The 18,168-nt window shown below is 35.0% G+C and overlaps 1 protein-coding gene across 25 annotated transcripts in view; it reads left to right on the forward strand.

Annotated features, from left to right (window-relative positions):
• Nucleotides 1–18,168, forward strand: part of ADGRB3 (adhesion G protein-coupled receptor B3) — a 442,973-nt gene that overhangs the window by 390,894 nt on the left and 33,911 nt on the right. For all 25 annotated transcript variants that reach the window (XM_041714791.2, XM_030269508.4, XM_030269522.4 and 22 more), the window contains 4 exons: nucleotides 8,270–8,420; nucleotides 8,993–9,062; nucleotides 13,853–13,919; nucleotides 16,012–16,097. In XM_041714791.2, the coding sequence (XP_041570725.1) occupies nucleotides 8,270–8,420; nucleotides 8,993–9,062; nucleotides 13,853–13,919; nucleotides 16,012–16,097 (374 nt within the window). The remainder of the gene's footprint in view (nucleotides 1–8,269; nucleotides 8,421–8,992; nucleotides 9,063–13,852; nucleotides 13,920–16,011; nucleotides 16,098–18,168) is intronic.

Below are 18,168 nucleotides of genomic sequence, written 5' to 3' on the forward strand. Positions count from 1 at the left end.
GCAAACAAATATTTCTTACTACTTAATATTACTTGCAACAACTCAAAGAGAGATTTTAAAAGCTGAATATCTTTAGCTAGTAAGCTGAAATTATTATACAGCACATCGTATGTGACAGCGAAACAGCTTTTTCTTCACTGTTAATGTAGTAGTCTTATTATTATCTCTTCAAATCTGCCAAGAGCATTTCTATTCATTTAAGAGAGCACACTACACATTCCATAATTTAAAATTAAAGCAATATGGAATTTTCAGAGCTTAAAAACAGCTCCTGAGAAACAACTGTCCTGAAAACAAAGGTATAATAACATCAGTGAAGCTTTTTTATTACTGATCCAAAATCTATACCTTAATTTGCATGGTTCCCAAGTAAGTAGAAGTCTTTCTGACAGCCCAGTAAAAGCATTCTGACAGCCAGCAGGCATTCTCTTTTCTCCTCTGAGTCACACCTAGTTGCAGAGACTTTTCAGGCCAAACTGTACATGCATCCATATGAATCCAGTCCCTTCTGTTCACACTGCACCTTCAGTTCTGCTTCTATATTGCTGTTACCCACAATGCTTTTCAAGAAATAATTTTTCAATGATTTTCAGAGACCAGGTTGTTTTTTCTTGCCCATCAGTTAAAAAAAAAAAAATCTATGTTTTACCCACAAATTTATATTTTATCCTTCTTTAAATAAGAATTATTTCAGAGTTAGTAATGCAAAACCTCACAAAGCTATTTTTATAGAGCAATTTTTCAAGATAGCATAAATTTCAAATTAATTTCTTAATTCTCATTCCTCAATAGCTCAGTAATGAAGAAGTTGTTTCAAGAAAGCATACCAGTGATTTCCATTTTTTTACCTAAAGTGAGCATCATCACTTTGAGTTCAAGAGCATTGTTAAAAAAAAAAAAATCCCACCACCGAGAAAAAGAAGACAATTAGCAAAGGGTCTTTTCTGGCACAGGAAAGCATCATTATTACAGCACTGTGATAGCACTTTGAGACTAATTAGACGGGAAGGAATTGAAAAAAAATTCTATATATTTGTTTTATGCTTTGGAGTTTTAAAGGGATTATTATTTTCTTTTATATCTGCCTGTAAACCTCTTGTTCTGAGCTTCACAAACTTCAAAACACACTTATTTGAGGTCACAGTTAAAATATTAAGTATTTTGTCCTGACAGAGCTGTTTACCTTATGTTTAACATCAAAGTCAACACAATATATTCATGATGTGAAGTAGGCCATATTCACTTACCAGAAAAAATGCTCATCCAATACTCTGTAAACATTTAAAGCACTTAAGATAAGAAGCGAGATCACAAGCCTCTGCTCATGCACACTTCATCCCTTATTCTATAGGTGTAACACCCAGTATAAAGCCCACTTAAATTAATAGGAGTCTGTCCACTGACTTCTGAATTAAACCTGCAAACAAGTAGAGGATCCTATTCCTTCATCTCCTGCCTGCCCAGGAAAATACACATCTACACAGCACAAAGGCAGAAGAGAAAGAGATTCTGTTGCCAGGTTTTGTAATCGAAGAAATTAAATTGCCTCTGAGTAACCTGTTCTGTGATACTGCTTGTGCAGAACTCATTTGCTTAAATATAACCTGGCAACAACAATCCAAACCAGGCAGAGGACTAAAATGAGTACGAGTGTAAGGAAATTGTATGAGAATTGTCTTCCACCTGGCTTTCAATTTACTGTAGGCATGTCACCAAGAAAGCAATTCTGAATTAAACAATACAAGCCTGAGCTTTGTACTGACAATCTCCAGAGAATGCTGCAAACAACATGGAATGAATTTTACTGTCTTGTATATTAGTCATAGCTCAGCATAATATGAATTATTCAGCTGGACTTCTCATCTCTATCCAACCTAGTCACTAAAATGAGACACAAATATTTCTATAGCCCTAAGGCAAATTAACACAAGACAGCTTCCATCCTTTACACCTGAGCCCTCCAGGGCAGGAGGACACTGAGTGCAAGCTGACCATCAGGAAGAGTTCCTGGCCCAGGCTCTCTTTCCATCTCTGTGTGGGCCTGGGCTGGGAGAACAATTTTTGGCCCAGGTCAAAACTATGCCAAGGAATTTACTAACAATTTATGCACATACCAGTACATAAAGCATACCTTTACAGTTACTAGTGTAGGCATTCTGCCACATGACAGAGTGAGAAAGGTTTGCACATGCAACTGGAAACTTTAATGAATTCTTTTTCACTCCAAAATACAGGAGACTCTCTCTTCACATCTAGAGAATTAGAATTATTTTGTACTATGTGTATTACAAGATCTGGAGATGAATAGTGGCTAGCAGAGGAGCTATTTTGAATAAAACCCAGCAGTTCTCCATAGACATAACTGATGCTGCAGTACAAAACTTATGCTGCTATACTGTACAAAACTTAAATGCAGAGATTGTTGATATGAGTGATAGAGGTGACAGCTACCAAGGGAGAACTTTGAAGAAAAGTAACTGCAAAGGGCAGAAGTTAAAAAGAAGACTCCATAGACTTCTAGTGGATCACACATAAACAGCACTTCTATTGAACTCTGCACCTGGGAAAAATAGGAGACAATCTGACTGGTCTTCATAAGTAAGTGTGAAAAGAGATTGTATGCTTTACTCATAGAGGAGTGATTTTTAGAAATACCTTTGAGGTAAATCTTGATAAAAGAGGAGCAGGAACTGAATTTGTTAGTAAAATCTGGAGAAACTTTAGGAGAAAATAGTAAGAAGGATATCAAAAGTGCATGTGGAAAGCACAAATGCAGAGAAAAATTACAATTTGACATGTAAGTTTACTTCCAGATACACTTACACTGTTGCATACTTGTACTGGTGCAGTAGGATCACTGTGATTTTATTGTCAGATAAAAGGACAGATTCCAGAAGAGAAGAAAAACCTTAAATCAAAATAGCTAAACAAATTATATTGCGCCCTAAGACTGGGCACATGAAATGGTCCCAAAGTTTAGCAACTATTGTGATAATTTGCATATGAAACCAAAAAGAAAAGAAAAGTAAAGAAAAATGAAATGTAATATTGAAAAATGTTTGCTGTGAGATTACCATGCTGTTGAAAAAGATGGCAGTGTAATTGTAAACTAAATCAAAGGAACTGCAGAAAGAGCTGGGTCATTTACAGCCAGCTTATATGCTATTTATCAGAATCTAGAAAGTCATCATGCTTGTTTTGGGTAAACAAAATGATTGAGTAGACGGACAAAAAAATTGAGTGCCCTTAGTTATCACTCATTATCTTTGTAAGGCAGATCACCTAATTACTCAAAGATTACTGCTGTTGCACTGCAAAAACAGCTTGCTTTAAAAATCCAACTAAAGCCTCCAATTCATGTCGTCTTGTACTGCATATAGAATCTTTCTGTATAATAATTAACTGTGCATATCTCATCACACTAATGCAAGTCAAGTGATAATAATTCTGGGCTATCATGTCAGATATCAGAAGAAAATGTAGTGAAGTTAAACCACTTGAGTCTTCAACACCAGAAAAGACTTTTAGAAGATTACTATGTTTTTCTTTGTGTTAAGTAAAATAAACAGTTTCATAGATGTTGGTTGAAAACACAAATAACATTATTTCAGAACAATTATTTCTACTATTTGCTATTTTCAATATCAGTAGATCAAATTTCCTGAGTTCTTTGCTAGAACAAGTGGTGTTAGCAGCACAGTCTGTCAAAAGAAAGGAATGTGGGTTTTTTAAATGGTATCTTCAAAGATTTATGGTGTCAGCAACATTAATGATCCTGGAAGAGAAACCTGAAAAACTTCAGCTGTGATTTCTGAGACATTTAAGATCCTAAGAGTTTCAAATATGTTTCCAACTGAAGAAACAGCCTCTCTTGCCATATTTTTTTCTCATTGCAAATATGTCTCTCTTCCAGAAAATCACTCCTAAAAGTTTTTGCTTATTTTTCCCACAGTCTCTGAATGTCCATCTGTTTTAACATGTCACTTTACTCTATAAATCAGTGTTTAATCTATCATTCAATATTATCTGACCAATATACTGTATCCCTCTATTCTGGCAGTCTGCTACTCCTGAGGCAAAGATACTGCATTGTCCAAATCCTTTTAAAAATAGGTGATAATAAAAAAGTAAAATTCAGAATAATAAGCAGTATCTTATTTTATGAATTTACATTTTTTATTTTAAAAAGGGAAAGATGTAATGTTTGAGAGTAGATGGCTTAAGAGTGACTAAAAAAAATGAAGTATACAAAATCTGTCATAGAATTACTTTTCTGCTTTTTACTGTGTCATTTGCATTGTCTTTGTTTTGTTTGCTCTTTGTTTCATGTATTCATTATTCTGGTACTTAGGTGTTCTTTGTAAACCCAGCATGATCAGAACATCATAAGAATAGCAACCATTTAATTTATCTCCTTAGGTTTATCTTCGCAGAGAGAAGTCAAAGACAAGATTCTAATCTCTAAGAAATTCTATTATTTAAATGCTTTTCTAGTACCTCTTATTTCTTCTTCATTAAATAATCTGAGTGAATTTTAGCCCTGTTCATTTTGCTACCACCAATACAGATTCCATTTTTCATGTTCATCTTCAAATAGCTTTGATTTTTTTATACTGTTGATCAGAATCCAGAGAAAGTCAACAAGCTTGTTGATGGAAAAAGAACTGGTTTCAGGGCCAGAAAACAAATCAGGTGTTCTTAACTTTCTTTGCCTTGGTGTGAAAGATCTATAGCAGAAGACTCTGCTATTAAAAAAACAAACAAACTCATATTTTTCTATTTAAAAATACCATCATTTGTTTTTTAAAAAGCCAAAACAAAATAGTCAAATGCTCAAAGAATGTTGATAAATACTTATTTTGTGGTTACATTTATGACCATCTTTTGCTGTTCGTAAAAATTGATGTATTCTCTACTTCACTTGTAATTATTATATTAAAATATTAATCATTAGAAAATGTAGCTTTGAATTTGCATTGTTTTCAGATTTATCAGCTGTGCTTCAGTACACTCATTTGAAGTAGGTGTCTTACAAGTATGAAAGAAGGAAATAATTTGATGCCTGATGTGTGTCTTGCTTTCAATAATATATTGTTTATTAAAAAGGGATGAATGGTCTTAGATATTCCAGGTAGTTTAACACCTGAGATTCAATTAAAGTCCATGAAATCATGCATTCTGAGGACAGAAAACTCCTTCCTCTCACTTATAAGTAAATATGGGGAGCCAAGAACAAAAGCAATGGGAGGAAGGGGAGGTTAGAGTAAGTTTACTTAATTTCAAAAGCGTGAAGAAATAGTGAATAAATTAAATTTAAATTAATTTTGTTGCAGGTTGACAGGTCCTCAGCACAGGTAATTATTTCAGTGAGTTTTAATAAACTAGAATTAGAAGCAAATGAGAAACATCTCATCCTAAAGCAATGGGGAAGAAGTTGTGTACCATTATCTCTTGGTGCAGGCAGGCTGACACACAGCAGCTTTCTGTGAGTGATGGCCACAAGGCTTGAGTGATGCTGCTGCATGTGAAGGAAGGTGAGGGGAGGTGGTGGTCCCTGGCCAAGGAAAAAGAGGAGAGGAAGGAGCAATTGGCAGTAGTCCATAACTTGGTGAGAAAGAAAAAATGCTAATGTATACTTTCTAAAATCAGACATATTCAATGGCTCATTTAATAGCAACCTCTGGTGAAAATGGATTTTTTTTTCTGCTTGGAAATTGACTTCCCAGATACATTGCTTTCCCAGACAGAATAGCATTGGTTCCTTATTTATTTATCAAAGGGGAAGAATAAGGAAGTACATAAAAGCCAGATTTCCAGTGGGGTATTAGACAACTGAGCCCATGGCTATGCCTGGGAGGGATCAGTTTTGTTTGCCAGGACTGCTTCTCTTGCAGGGAGGGAAGCTGAGTTCACTGCGAGCACTGCCTGCACATGGACCTGTCATCACAATCCCACAGCAGTTGTTTGGTGATGTTTGCAGGATAATTTGCATATTTCTGATGGCATGTGATGCAAATACACAGTTTTATCAGTGGTACAGACTTGCCATAGTTGTTCATTAAAGACCCGTCTGCTGCTCAGAAGAGTTAGATATAATCAGCAGTCATGCACTCCAGCTAGAGCGCAGATCACTTCTCATAAAATTTGCTTCAGTCTTTTCATTTTCTGCTCAACATTATCATTAACACTTTCATCACAGTTCTTTCTTCCACAGTAGCCATGTCCACATTTGTCTCAGATAATCACCATCTTATCTTTTTTTTTCAATATAGAGGAAAAATTATGAAGTAAATCCTACAGTGGGCACTCAAGTCAACCATAAGACTTAGCAGTGTTTTCACCAAAAAGATCAGGATTGTTTGTATTTACATTATTTATAAAGGAAATAGTATATTCACTTTTTTTTCAGGGTGTGTTTTTACCTATGCAGTTCCTCCATAAAAGATTCTGTATTGTTCCTCAAAAGTCATTTTATTGTCAAATTCTTGCTCTGACAGAACTATCTAGCTTTTGCAAGAACATTGATAGGAAAACAAATTAAAATTGAATAGTAGGAATTATAACATATGAACCAGCTAGTTAAAGAAAGGACATTTATGAATTTTCTATTGTATTTATTGTGTGTTTCACTGAAGAACTTTCATTTTAAATAAGTGGGGTTTGGGTTATTTATTTCATATACGAGAACCTATTAGTCAGACTTCAACTGGGTGGATTTTATGAATCCATATACCTTAGGGACATCTAAACATAAGAAATAATGACAAGGCTAGGATGGAATACCTACTGCCTTTTCATGATCTATTGGTTGTTTTTTTTTCCAGTTTACATTAATTGTTTTTTATTTTTTTTTAATTAACAAGAGTTCTCTTGTATATAATTATACAGAACCCCTTTCCTCTAGATTTAAATAAACAAATTGACTCAGGGTTTGAAGACAAGATGTTTGTCACATTTGTAAATTCAAAGTAAGAAAGCATTACATTTTTACTCTTCAAGTGCATAAAATTTTGAAAGTTCAGAGGTTGATGTCAGCTAATGCTAATGTCAGCTGGTATCAGCTATTTATTTAAGATAACTGTAGGAGTTAACCAGCACAACTGATATCAGATAAGAATCTGGAAAAATTAACACCACAGAAAACTCAATCCAAAACTCCAAAACTTAAATCAACAACATATGCAAGCACCTATATATAAGTAGGAATGTGCATATTCTCGCCTTAAATAATTTGCTCAACTGGTATTTTAGTAAAAACTCTTGACTAGCCTTAATACTAGGCTAAGCATAAGGTAGATATTAGATGTGTATGATGCAGAAATAAATAATCATAAAGTAATGTCTACATCTTTCATTTTTACATTAATTTACCTCATTGATGTTGACGATGTGAACTGTTCTTCCTTTTAATCTTAACATGATTTTGACACTTTAAATTGTGCTAAGGATAAATTGTGCTAATGATATTCTCAGCATTACTGGTGTGCTCTTGGTTCTGGGGTACTATGCAGACTGCATTTTATAGCCTGCTACTGGCATTTTAAGCAACAGAGTGCAGCACAGATCATTTATGCCAAGAAGCTCATTTATGCAAGCTACAATGTCAAGTTTAATTAAGGGCTACAGTGACAAAAGAAAGCCAATTGCATGTGCTCAAAATACTCTTCAGATGACAAATGACTGATACCCATAAAAACAATATCCAGGGAAATTGTTAAGGTTATGATACTTAAACCTGCCTAAAAGTATCTAAAGCAGTATATTCCAAGAGGTTAACATTCTATAAAATTTAAATTCAAAAAATTAAAAAAAATCAACTTTTAAATTTTATAATCAGGGTCTTTCTTCAAGGCGGGAAATAAAATGTAACTGGTAATTAGGAGCATTTATATCCCCACATTTTCTCTGTTCAGCTCTATGTGATTTTATAATCACTAATTTTGTAACTGGATTACCAGAATGGCTTTATTATGGTCCCTGGTCAAAGTAAATGTGTGGAGAATAAACTGCTTGTATGATTTATGTTTTTGTTCCTGCTCAGAACACTCAGTGTTTAGGAAAACAAGTCAAAACCTCTTCTGCCTAATCCTCATCAAAATTTCTCTCCCTTTCTCTTGCTCTTTGTGGCCACCACATCATAAAGGGAGAAAAGGGAGAGTTGATGCTAAGGATAAAGGTCAAGATGATAGAATATGACAACTCTTTGAATTGAAAAAAAAAAATGAGTGTCCCTAAGTATTCAGCATGAGCTTCTCTTTGCTCCCTGCAGGGCATCTGCACCACAACCACCGCATTTTTACACTTCTTCTTCTTAGCTTCATTCTGTTGGGTTTTGACAGAAGCGTGGCAGTCATATATGGCTGTTACTGGAAAAATTAGGACACGACTCATAAGGAAGCGTTTTCTGTGCCTTGGATGGGGTAAGTCAGTAAAATTAATTTCCTAAGAATCATTAGAATTAAGCATTTAATGCAGTGGCAATGTCAAGAATATAATCATTTACTTTAGTAAAATTGAAAGCTAATAGACAGCATGTTACTAAAAGGAAAACTATGTTAGAAGCCTTTCCACTCTATCTCAAGCTCAAGGTATGCTGGTGTATATTGTAGCATTCTTTCCTAAATATGTTTCAACAAAATTTTAGAAGATTTTCAGCAAGTTAGGGTAATACCAAGAAATCAAAATAAAATACGAAAGAAACATTCTCTGAATATTCATGAAAGCCCTTTCTACTTAAGACCTGTCAAATGTACCAGTAATTTAGCTACATCAAAGCAGTACACCGTGGGCAGAAAACAGTGTCCTTCTCTCTGCCAGTGCTTCAGAAAAACAAATCCTACAACAGCAATGTGCTTCATTAAATAATTCATTCCATGTGAAATTGCTTATTTTGCATTAGCTTGCCCTGTCATTTTATTCCAGGCAGAACAGCAATATTTTACTCAGCATTTGCTGATTATCATTGTTTTGTTGGTTTTTTTTTTTTTTTCAGGACTGCCAGCATTAGTGGTTGCAATATCAATAGGCTTTACCAAGACAAAAGGATATGGAACAGCTCACTAGTAAGTCAATCTGAAATGAAAAACTATGTTTTTAGTTACCAAGATTATCATATCCATCAGGAACCACATAGCACACTCTAAAGGCTCTACAGGTATCCACTCACACCTGGAATTGCCCTGAGAGTCACTGACTGATACACATAAGAACAAAGAGAAAACAGCATGTCAGTCTTGGACTGAGGTCAGCAAAGCACCAGGAATCCCAGATTTCATTTGAGGTTTTGAAATAGCAAGCTCTTAAGAAGCACTGAGCATTAGGTCCACATAAACACCTAACATTTATATAGGTTTACAAAAGAAAATGTTAAATGTTCTGGGTAGCCTCTGCCAACCTTTAAACATGTCCAAAATGGTACTGGGAAGAGGCTCTTTGGCACCCAGGTTTCTGCACACCAAGCAGGTACCTCTGCTTTAATGCCCCTGAGCAGCTTGGAGCCAAAGCCCTTCAAACATCTCAGAAGAGTTCTCCCATCCATCCCCTCTCTCCTGGACATCCTGATCCAGCCCATTTCCTGGACTGTGCTGTATTTGAGATAGAAAGGAGGAAAATTTGCGTGCTTCATTTACACTAAACAAATTCAGTACCTGTTTAGCCACCTGGCTAGTTCCAGTGTGTATTTAGCACCTCGGAAAATTAACTCCTCGAAGAGACTACCCTTCGATCTTCTGATAGAGAAGGAGCTGAACCTTCCTCCTGCCAGTGGAGCACTCCAACCACCATTATGTATGCAAGAGCGTGTTTCATTTGGTCAGCCTGTTTGGAGCTCTCCTCACGTTGCCTAAGAAATTGAGTGTGCATCTGGACAGAAAGAGGAAATATGACTCTGTAGACTGGTAATGAGGGCATTCATCAGCGATGTGGATGAGTTAGGTCAAGTCCTCACTTCAATGAATGTTTAATTATTCTCCTTAGCATCATCACTGAGTGAGATCAGGATTCCCCCTCCCTTCCCTGTATGTCTCACCATCTTGGCACTCCAGCTCTGGGTGGGTAAGAACACAAAACCAAATTTCCTCCTGAGTTCTGGCTCCAATCACTAAGGTCTGTAGTTATAAACTGTGACAATGTGCACCTTGAGTTTTTTAATGAGGAATGTCTAATGTAACTAAAATGCTTAATTACACTTAGAGCTGGCAAGTGCAGCAGTGGTCTTAGCCCCCTTTTCAGTGTTATATTGAGAACCTACTCCTCTGAATTCTTTTTTAACTATGTACTCATCTTGCTGGTTTTTTTTATTATTTAGTCTTTGAACCACAACTGGAAAACCGTTTAGGCTGTGAGAATTACAGATCACTAAATAAGGATATCCAGACCCCCACTGGGGATGTAGCTCTGTCCCTTGCAGGATTAATCCCATTACATTTGTTCTACTGAAATCGTTCATGTGTGAGTACTTGCTTTAGTTAACATTTCTTCCCGCTTCCTTCCTGGGCTGAATGCATTTTTAAAAGAGGATATTCTGAAATATTCAGACAAAGCAACAAATCATTCATTAAGAATAACCTGGAAAGTAAAAATAGCAGATCTCTGTACACGTAACAGCTCTTCTCCCAGGATCCAAATCCAGCTGACATGGTACTATGGGAGAAAAGACCAAATGAAGTCATACAAGGAAAAAAGAGAACCATAATTCAGTTTTCTCATCTTATTTGCAAATATATTTTCTTGGCATTTGACATCAGAATTACATAAGGAAAACAGTGAAGACAAGGAATGGAGATTCCTCCTCCATAACCAGCTGATGTGCAGTCCCACTCCAGAAGGCAACAAAGAATTGTGTCTCATGACAGCTGTTGGGCAGTGTAAAAGCAGAGCTCCTGTCCTGCTCCTCCTACCATAACTAAAGCACTTGTGTAAGTTTTATAATTGCTTACACTATATTTTGCCTAATTGGTTGCAGTCAATTACACATGTGATGCTATCAGAAACACCTTGTGGCAAGCTATTCATGATCTTGGAAGATGTTCATTTTGAAAATGAAGCTTTTAAATGAAGAATATTAAAAGTGAAAATTAGGGAATTTATTCCAGTTCCATAGTCCCACTCATGAAGATATTCATGGAAAAGGAGAAGGTCCAAGAATCTTTAAAGCACCTCTAACTTCTGTATGATATATATGATGAGAGTGTTTGAATTGTCCGCACTGGAGCCATTTCCTCAGTCTCTGATTTCTGTCTTTTTTTTTCTGAGTCCTAATTATTAGACAGTTATATTTCTGTATTTTTAAAAATACATAATAGAAATATTTCACCAAGACACTTGTAGTGATAGAGATACAGGGATAGAGATAGAGGCTGAAGGGATTTCCTAAAATAATTTTAAAACCTACAGAGACAAGTTTTTACAATTTCAGGTTATCTGGAAGAGATGAGTGTGTCTGAAAGTTTAATAGCTTTTCCAGCCATTTCTCTAATAAATATTGTTGCTGTCTCTTTGCAGACAATCAGTGCTGTGACAGCATCACTACTAAAACGTACAGTTAATAAACCTGCATGAAATGCTCATGTTAACATACAATGCGGATAAATTCCAGGAATTTATTACATCAGCAAAAATTGAAATTCTTTCATAGTCAGACTCTTGCCATGCTCTCTTAAGAGAAGAAATCAATCTCCTGGAGATTATCAAACATCTCACAAAATGTACATGACACAGGAGCAAGTGTACAGATGCTTCATCACTCAGGAAAATTTTATCATCATGTGGCATGGTCGCATAAAGCCACTGATGGCTGCTCTTAACACTAATCAATTTATATAGCTTTCTGCTATGTGCACATCAGGGAGAAGGAAGAGAACATGACAACAAAATAAAAACAGCTATAAAACACAGAGAAAAAAACCTAGCAGAGCAAAGAGGAGAAAGAGAAAATAGTAAAAAATCAACAAGCATTGCCTTGTAGTGTAGGAAGGCACCTGAAAATCTATCTGCACTTAGTCTTCAACAGAAGAAGATGAGGGAAAATTTAATTTCAGTCATCAGCTAGGAAACGTTGAATATATTGCAATAATGAGGTCACACACTGGTGAAAATCCAGACTGTTGAAAATTCAGATTGTGTAAAAATGAGATTAAGTGTAAAAAGGACAACCTCTACATTTATTTCCAGCTCTGCCTTTAAGTGGAAATAACTTCTGAACAGCCATTTTACTTGATAACATGGAAAAGGGAGGAAAAAATTTTTCCTTTGTCTCAAATTGTTTTGTGGTAGAAACTCTTTTTTATTTTTTATTTAGGAAAAACTGTTCTTGACCCTTTTTTCAGCACAGGTAACTGAAGTTATGTTCAAACTGCAATACATCAACTATTTTTATGAACTGCTGTTTCTGTCTCCCATGAATGAACATTTTAATTGCAAGTCCTAATTACTCAAAGTGGTCATCTTCATTAAGTTTAAAAGTTCACACTGGTAAGGAAGTGCACTGTGAATGCATTTCCCCCTCTCAGAAGTGTGTGTTCCCAGACTGGTAATAATAACCGAGCTTTTGAAAAAATAGTAAGAAAAACTGCATAAAATTTTGAAAGCATTTTTCTTTGACATTGCAAAAATAAATTGAACATTAGTGTTGTTGTTGGTTTTTGAAGTAGGATGTAAAATAGCTTGGCATGTACTGCCTTTTTAACTGTGAAGCAGATAGGAACTATTTGCATCCATTTATCATTCCAGAATTTAGCACACTGGTGCTGTTGCATTCATGTGACAGTTTTCACATGGCTTCATTGCAATGGAAAACGCTTTTGTTCCTTGCACTGAGAATACCAGCCCTAACAGTCCATTAATATTATGAGGTGCTTGTATTTATTCTACTTGGTTTTGGAAAGGACAAAAGCATTACTGGAAAATAAAGAAGATATGCGTGATTCTGATGTGAATGTTTCTGGATATTAAATCCAAGTAAATTATTTGAATGTATACACTGGAATTTTCTTATATGTAGGTGTGATCATACATTCAAATAAACATGCTGTTCTTTGAATGTGTAATCACTGGGAAAATAGCACAGCTGCATTTACTTCAGTGTGTGAAGCTACTGTTCTTTTGCAGATATGAAAAGCTTTACATCATAGTATATCAAATATTTAGAATTTGACTCTGTAAGTGCTCTGTGTTTGGAAATCTGATGGGTTTCAGTAAAAGCCCTGATGCAGAATGACAAACTCTTTGAGATTAGGAGGTGTCCAGAAAATACAGGCTTCAGATGCTTTAAAATATACATTTAAATTGTTTGCAAAATATTAGGGGGAATACAGAACAGATCATATATCATACATCAAATATCATTTTTCTCTAATGAACATATTGTCTTTAAGGTGTAGTTCTAATAGCAATTACTAAATGACAGGATATGTAGAAACCTGATTTTCTTCTGAAGTTATGTATTATGGGTACTTGACCATTTCATCCCTTTTAAGTATAGAACTATCAGATATGGTAAGCTAGAAATGGTAAGCTATTTGGCAAGGACTGTTCAGTTAACTCATTATACATGATTAGAGGAGATTTAATAAATATTTGCAAACTTACTTTCTATTGCGCTCTATACATTTTGGCCATTTCAGTTTATGTATAACTTGCATTAAAGATTTTAAAATGTTAACCACTGATATTGGAAATACCTTTCACGTCTATCTTTCACTATCTCTACTTCTTCATATCAACAAAGCAATTCTTTTTTGTATGAATCTCATACATCAGAAAAAATATGCTATATATAATTATGAATTCTCTCTTGACTGTGTGTTATACTTATTTTTAATTTGTGTTAGTTCTTCTCTAATGTTCTTTCCAGCTGCTGGCTATCTCTGGAAGGAGGGCTACTTTATGCTTTCGTTGGACCTGCAGCTGCTGTTGTCTTGGTAAACATTAATATAATTCCCACTATTTCCACTATTTTTGTATGAAATGATAGAAAGTGCTATGTCCACTATAAAAGCCTAGATATACAGCAACACTGCATTTTGCTGTAAATACTGAGATCATTGCTGTTTAACATACCTTCAGTTTTTTGAATGCATGATTCATTTGATTATATCACTTCTTTATACCAATTATCTCTCCATGTTTACACGGTAAGCTGTGAAAGAATAATGTACTGATTAGTGGCACAGAAAACTTGTTACAGGCATCACTGAGTTATTATCAGCAGCATCTATGCAATTGCCACTGCCTTGTGAAACTCAGTGACAGTCTTGATAGAGTGCTGCTTGGCAGTGGATTGCTGTGCCAGCAAAAGCAACAGAAGGAGTGGAACCTGCCAGCAAGTTCTCCATGGCTACTGTTTTTGAAGGCAAAGAAAAAATTCTCATAGCTGGGAAATGTTACTCATTTGTGTATTGATCTTCCACATCTCTGGACATGCATTTAGGTGTAGGATTCATTTCTGCCTAATTGTAGCTATCTGCAATGTAGATTTCTGCATCTAAGTCAGTTATCCCAGCCATATTTCATTGTCAGTGAAGGAAAATACATAGAGATTAAACCATCAGAAGTATTTCAGCTGTCTACTTCAGGGTAAGATGAATTACACTCTACCTGTGCCATCAACTATCAGACATTTGCTCTGCAGCCTGTATGGATTTTTTACAACAATTTATTTAGCATTTTTCCCTTACAGATTTTGAATCTAATTCCTCTTCCCACTCCAGAAATTTTATACTGTGATAACTCTATCAGAGCTGGTTATTTCTGGTTTTCTCTTGTAAAAGAGAATCAGTCTTATTAGTCATCACAGATAAAGCTATTCATCTACGTGAATTTTCCTGAAAAGGATGTTTACTACTCCCATAGAGTTTGTCTCATCATTGCCTGGAGTCAAGCCAGAATCCTTTTGTACAACTCACAGTCCCTGTCATGGTAGAGGAGCCAAGGATGTTTACAAAAAGCCAGTTATAATTTTCACATGGAAGTAACTGTATGTTCTCTGTTTAATTGGCAAGTCTTTGTTCGGAGATGTTGGAAGTTCACAGTCGCAGTTTGCCCTACCATTAGCTGGTAGCTGTGGAAAGGAGCTGTTCCATGCAGCCACTTAAGCCTAAGTGTTTGAAGCCAAAGAATTATATAACACCAGCTGAAAAATGCTAATGCTAAAGTTGAAAAAGAATTGTCAGGGCAGACTAGCAACAATTAGGTATTTTGGCACAGGTTTTGAAAAACCAGCTTGAAAGGAAAAAAGGATTTTCCTTCTTTAATAAATAGAAAAGGAACATTCATTTAATAGATTACCTATTACCTATTTGTAGGGCCATGCAGAGACAGGTTAATAGAGTTCAATTCAATAATACAAATGGATAATAAAAGTCATTAAGTTGTCCATTAAATGCCATTAATACGTCTAATATGTCCATTAAGTGCCAAAGTCCAACAGCTAAAACATCTGAATTTTTTTAGGTTAGATCTTCAACCCATGTATGTGATCATAACACCATTTACTTTAGTGGGGCTAAACACACGTCCCAGGAAGTTATCTGGTTCACAAAACCAGTAAATTGCAGCCAAACAAGGGTCAAAACTGACATTTTGTTGAATGACATAGACAGTGATTTAGGTGCAGGAAGATATGGAAAACCACAGGCAGGTTCTGCATAAGTGGGAACACCCACATGGGCCATAAATGTTTTAAAAGGAACATGCTCTGACTAGCTCTTTCCTGTGCAGAGAACTCAAATTGCAGCAGTTTTCCTACAAAATATTAAAGCTTCTGGCCATCAGACAAGTACACATATACAGCAGGCATAATTCAAGGTCCCAAAACGAACCTGTTGCAGTATGTATATATGTCACCTTTTTGTCACAACCTTTTCATGTGTTCAGGGACATTGCTACACAATTTTTGAAAAAATGCTCAGAAAGTAAGAGGAGGCATTTTGCTGGCCTGTAATACAATACAATCAGGATACCATATTTTATTTTAGGCACTGAAAGGTCAACTGTTTGTTTTCTGTTTGACAGGTCAACATGGTGATTGGCATTTTGGTATTTAATAAACTTGTTTCCAGAGATGGAATCCTAGATAAAAAACTCAAACACAGAGCGGGGTAAGCAACAACTGGGTTATTTGAAAGCTTATTAAAATTTTATCACCAGTTTTCAATTACAGATATTCAACAAAAATTCTTTTGATTGTGCTGTGAACTTTTATATCAGTGTAATAGTGTTTCTAACAGATTCCATTAATCTCAAAAGCTGCTGTTGCATTATCCTGAGGGAATGCAACTAAACAAACTGAATATAATAAAACACAAGTACAACAGTATTAAGTTAACAAGAATGAGGATTTACAAATCTGAGCAGAGGTTTCACAAGATGGTTACATGTGTAAAGCTGTTGCAGTTAGGATAACAGTTTTGTGAATTGTGTGTAGTGAAGGAACTGATTATTTTTGTCTAGCTGTCAAATTTAATTACTATAGCAAGAAATGTTATTCATTTGTGTTAATAGTTATAAAATGTATTTTACAGTAGTATACCCCTTACATACATAAATGTTATTCTGCCTTTTTAACTACATTAAGAATTTGCCTTTGTTCTTACAACCACATAACATCTACATGGGTGTATTTTCTAAATTAGTGTAAAAGAAAATCAAAGTAAAAAAAATTCCCATGGTTTAGGAGTTAAGAAATAAAAAAAAAGGTAAATGTGTCTTATTGATTATTTACTTGTATTTACACAAAAATTCTGTTTATTATCAAGAGAAGACAAGATTATGACGGTGGTCATATCAGAAACTGTTCTACAGTGGGTGACAATGAAGTACTGCAGCAGCACACGTAGATTCATTGCATATTGGAGAAAAATATTTCACAACTGCATCATCACCTTCCTAATGCGCATGAAAGTGTATTTAAACTTTGACTAATTATTTTTTTACAGTTGTATTTTCTAGTATTTTATTTTAGGCCAGGTTGTAATTTAACTCCACAAATATCTGCATTTCTAACAATGATAAATGATAATATTTTCATTTTTCTGTGCATTACTGCTGTGGGCAAATTTATTGCAGATTCACTTTTAATTATTTTTAAATTACACTATTACATGTAACTAACGGTAGCATTCCTAATAAGTTTGATGAGTACACTTATAATAAATACTTTAGCTGGTGTGATTTCCATTTAATATTAATGCAATCAAGTGTTTCACGTTTTCAGTTCTTCCACCATCGTTTTGACAAACATGTACCAAAACCTGTAATTTTATTTCTTCTGTTTTCATCTGTTTTCCTTAGAAAGTATTAATTCCATAACCTTATTTTTGTCTACAGTGCTCCATCAACATTCTGAACTCTGTAATAACACTAGTAAAATCTAGAATATTATAAAACTACCCAAATTATTTCAAAAGTAGCAATGACTTCGTAATCACCAATTCAAATTCACATATGCTCTAATTTCAGAGATATAACGAGCTGGAACAGCCACAGGTTTGGTTTTGTAAATTTTGTAGGGATATTCAAACTTAGATTTAACTGCTTTACTTTTTTTTTTCCCCCTAGCTACTCAGTTGTAGGCTATAGAAATCTATTTTCTTATACTTTACTTTCTTGATGAAACAAATAACTTGCTCTTTAACTGTGTGACTTAGTAAAGAAATATTTTATTTTAAAATAATCTATCTTTAAAATAAATGGATAAAGAATCACAGATTATTCTGTTAGAAATAACTGCTGTTTTGGGAAAAGATGTAAATACCCTAATGAGAAACAATCTTGTGTGATGTTATGAGATGGTGGCTTAGCAATAGCGGTCCTTGATACTACTTGGCAGATGACATCTCTTGAGTCGTTCTTTGGGGCATAGAAATTGGTTCATCATTTGATCTCCTCTGGAAAGATGATTATTACTCATTTCTCAAGTATCTTTTGCCAGCCATGCTCCAAAAGGCAACTTCATCCTTCCTGGAAAACATTGAACTTATATTTATCAAAAGTTCATTCAAAAAGTTCAGTCCTAGGATTTAAAACAAGTGAATGGGGCAAAATATACTAACTCCATATGCTTTTTATCACCTTAATAAGCATACGGAAATCAACAAGTGGGAGAAAATACGATAATGGATCTCATTCACAACCTCAATCCTTTTCCTGGTAAAAGAGGAAGCATACAGA

Source organism: Taeniopygia guttata, chromosome 3 (assembly GCF_048771995.1).
Source record: "Taeniopygia guttata chromosome 3, bTaeGut7.mat, whole genome shotgun sequence".
Taxonomy (NCBI): Eukaryota; Metazoa; Chordata; class Aves; order Passeriformes; family Estrildidae; genus Taeniopygia; species Taeniopygia guttata.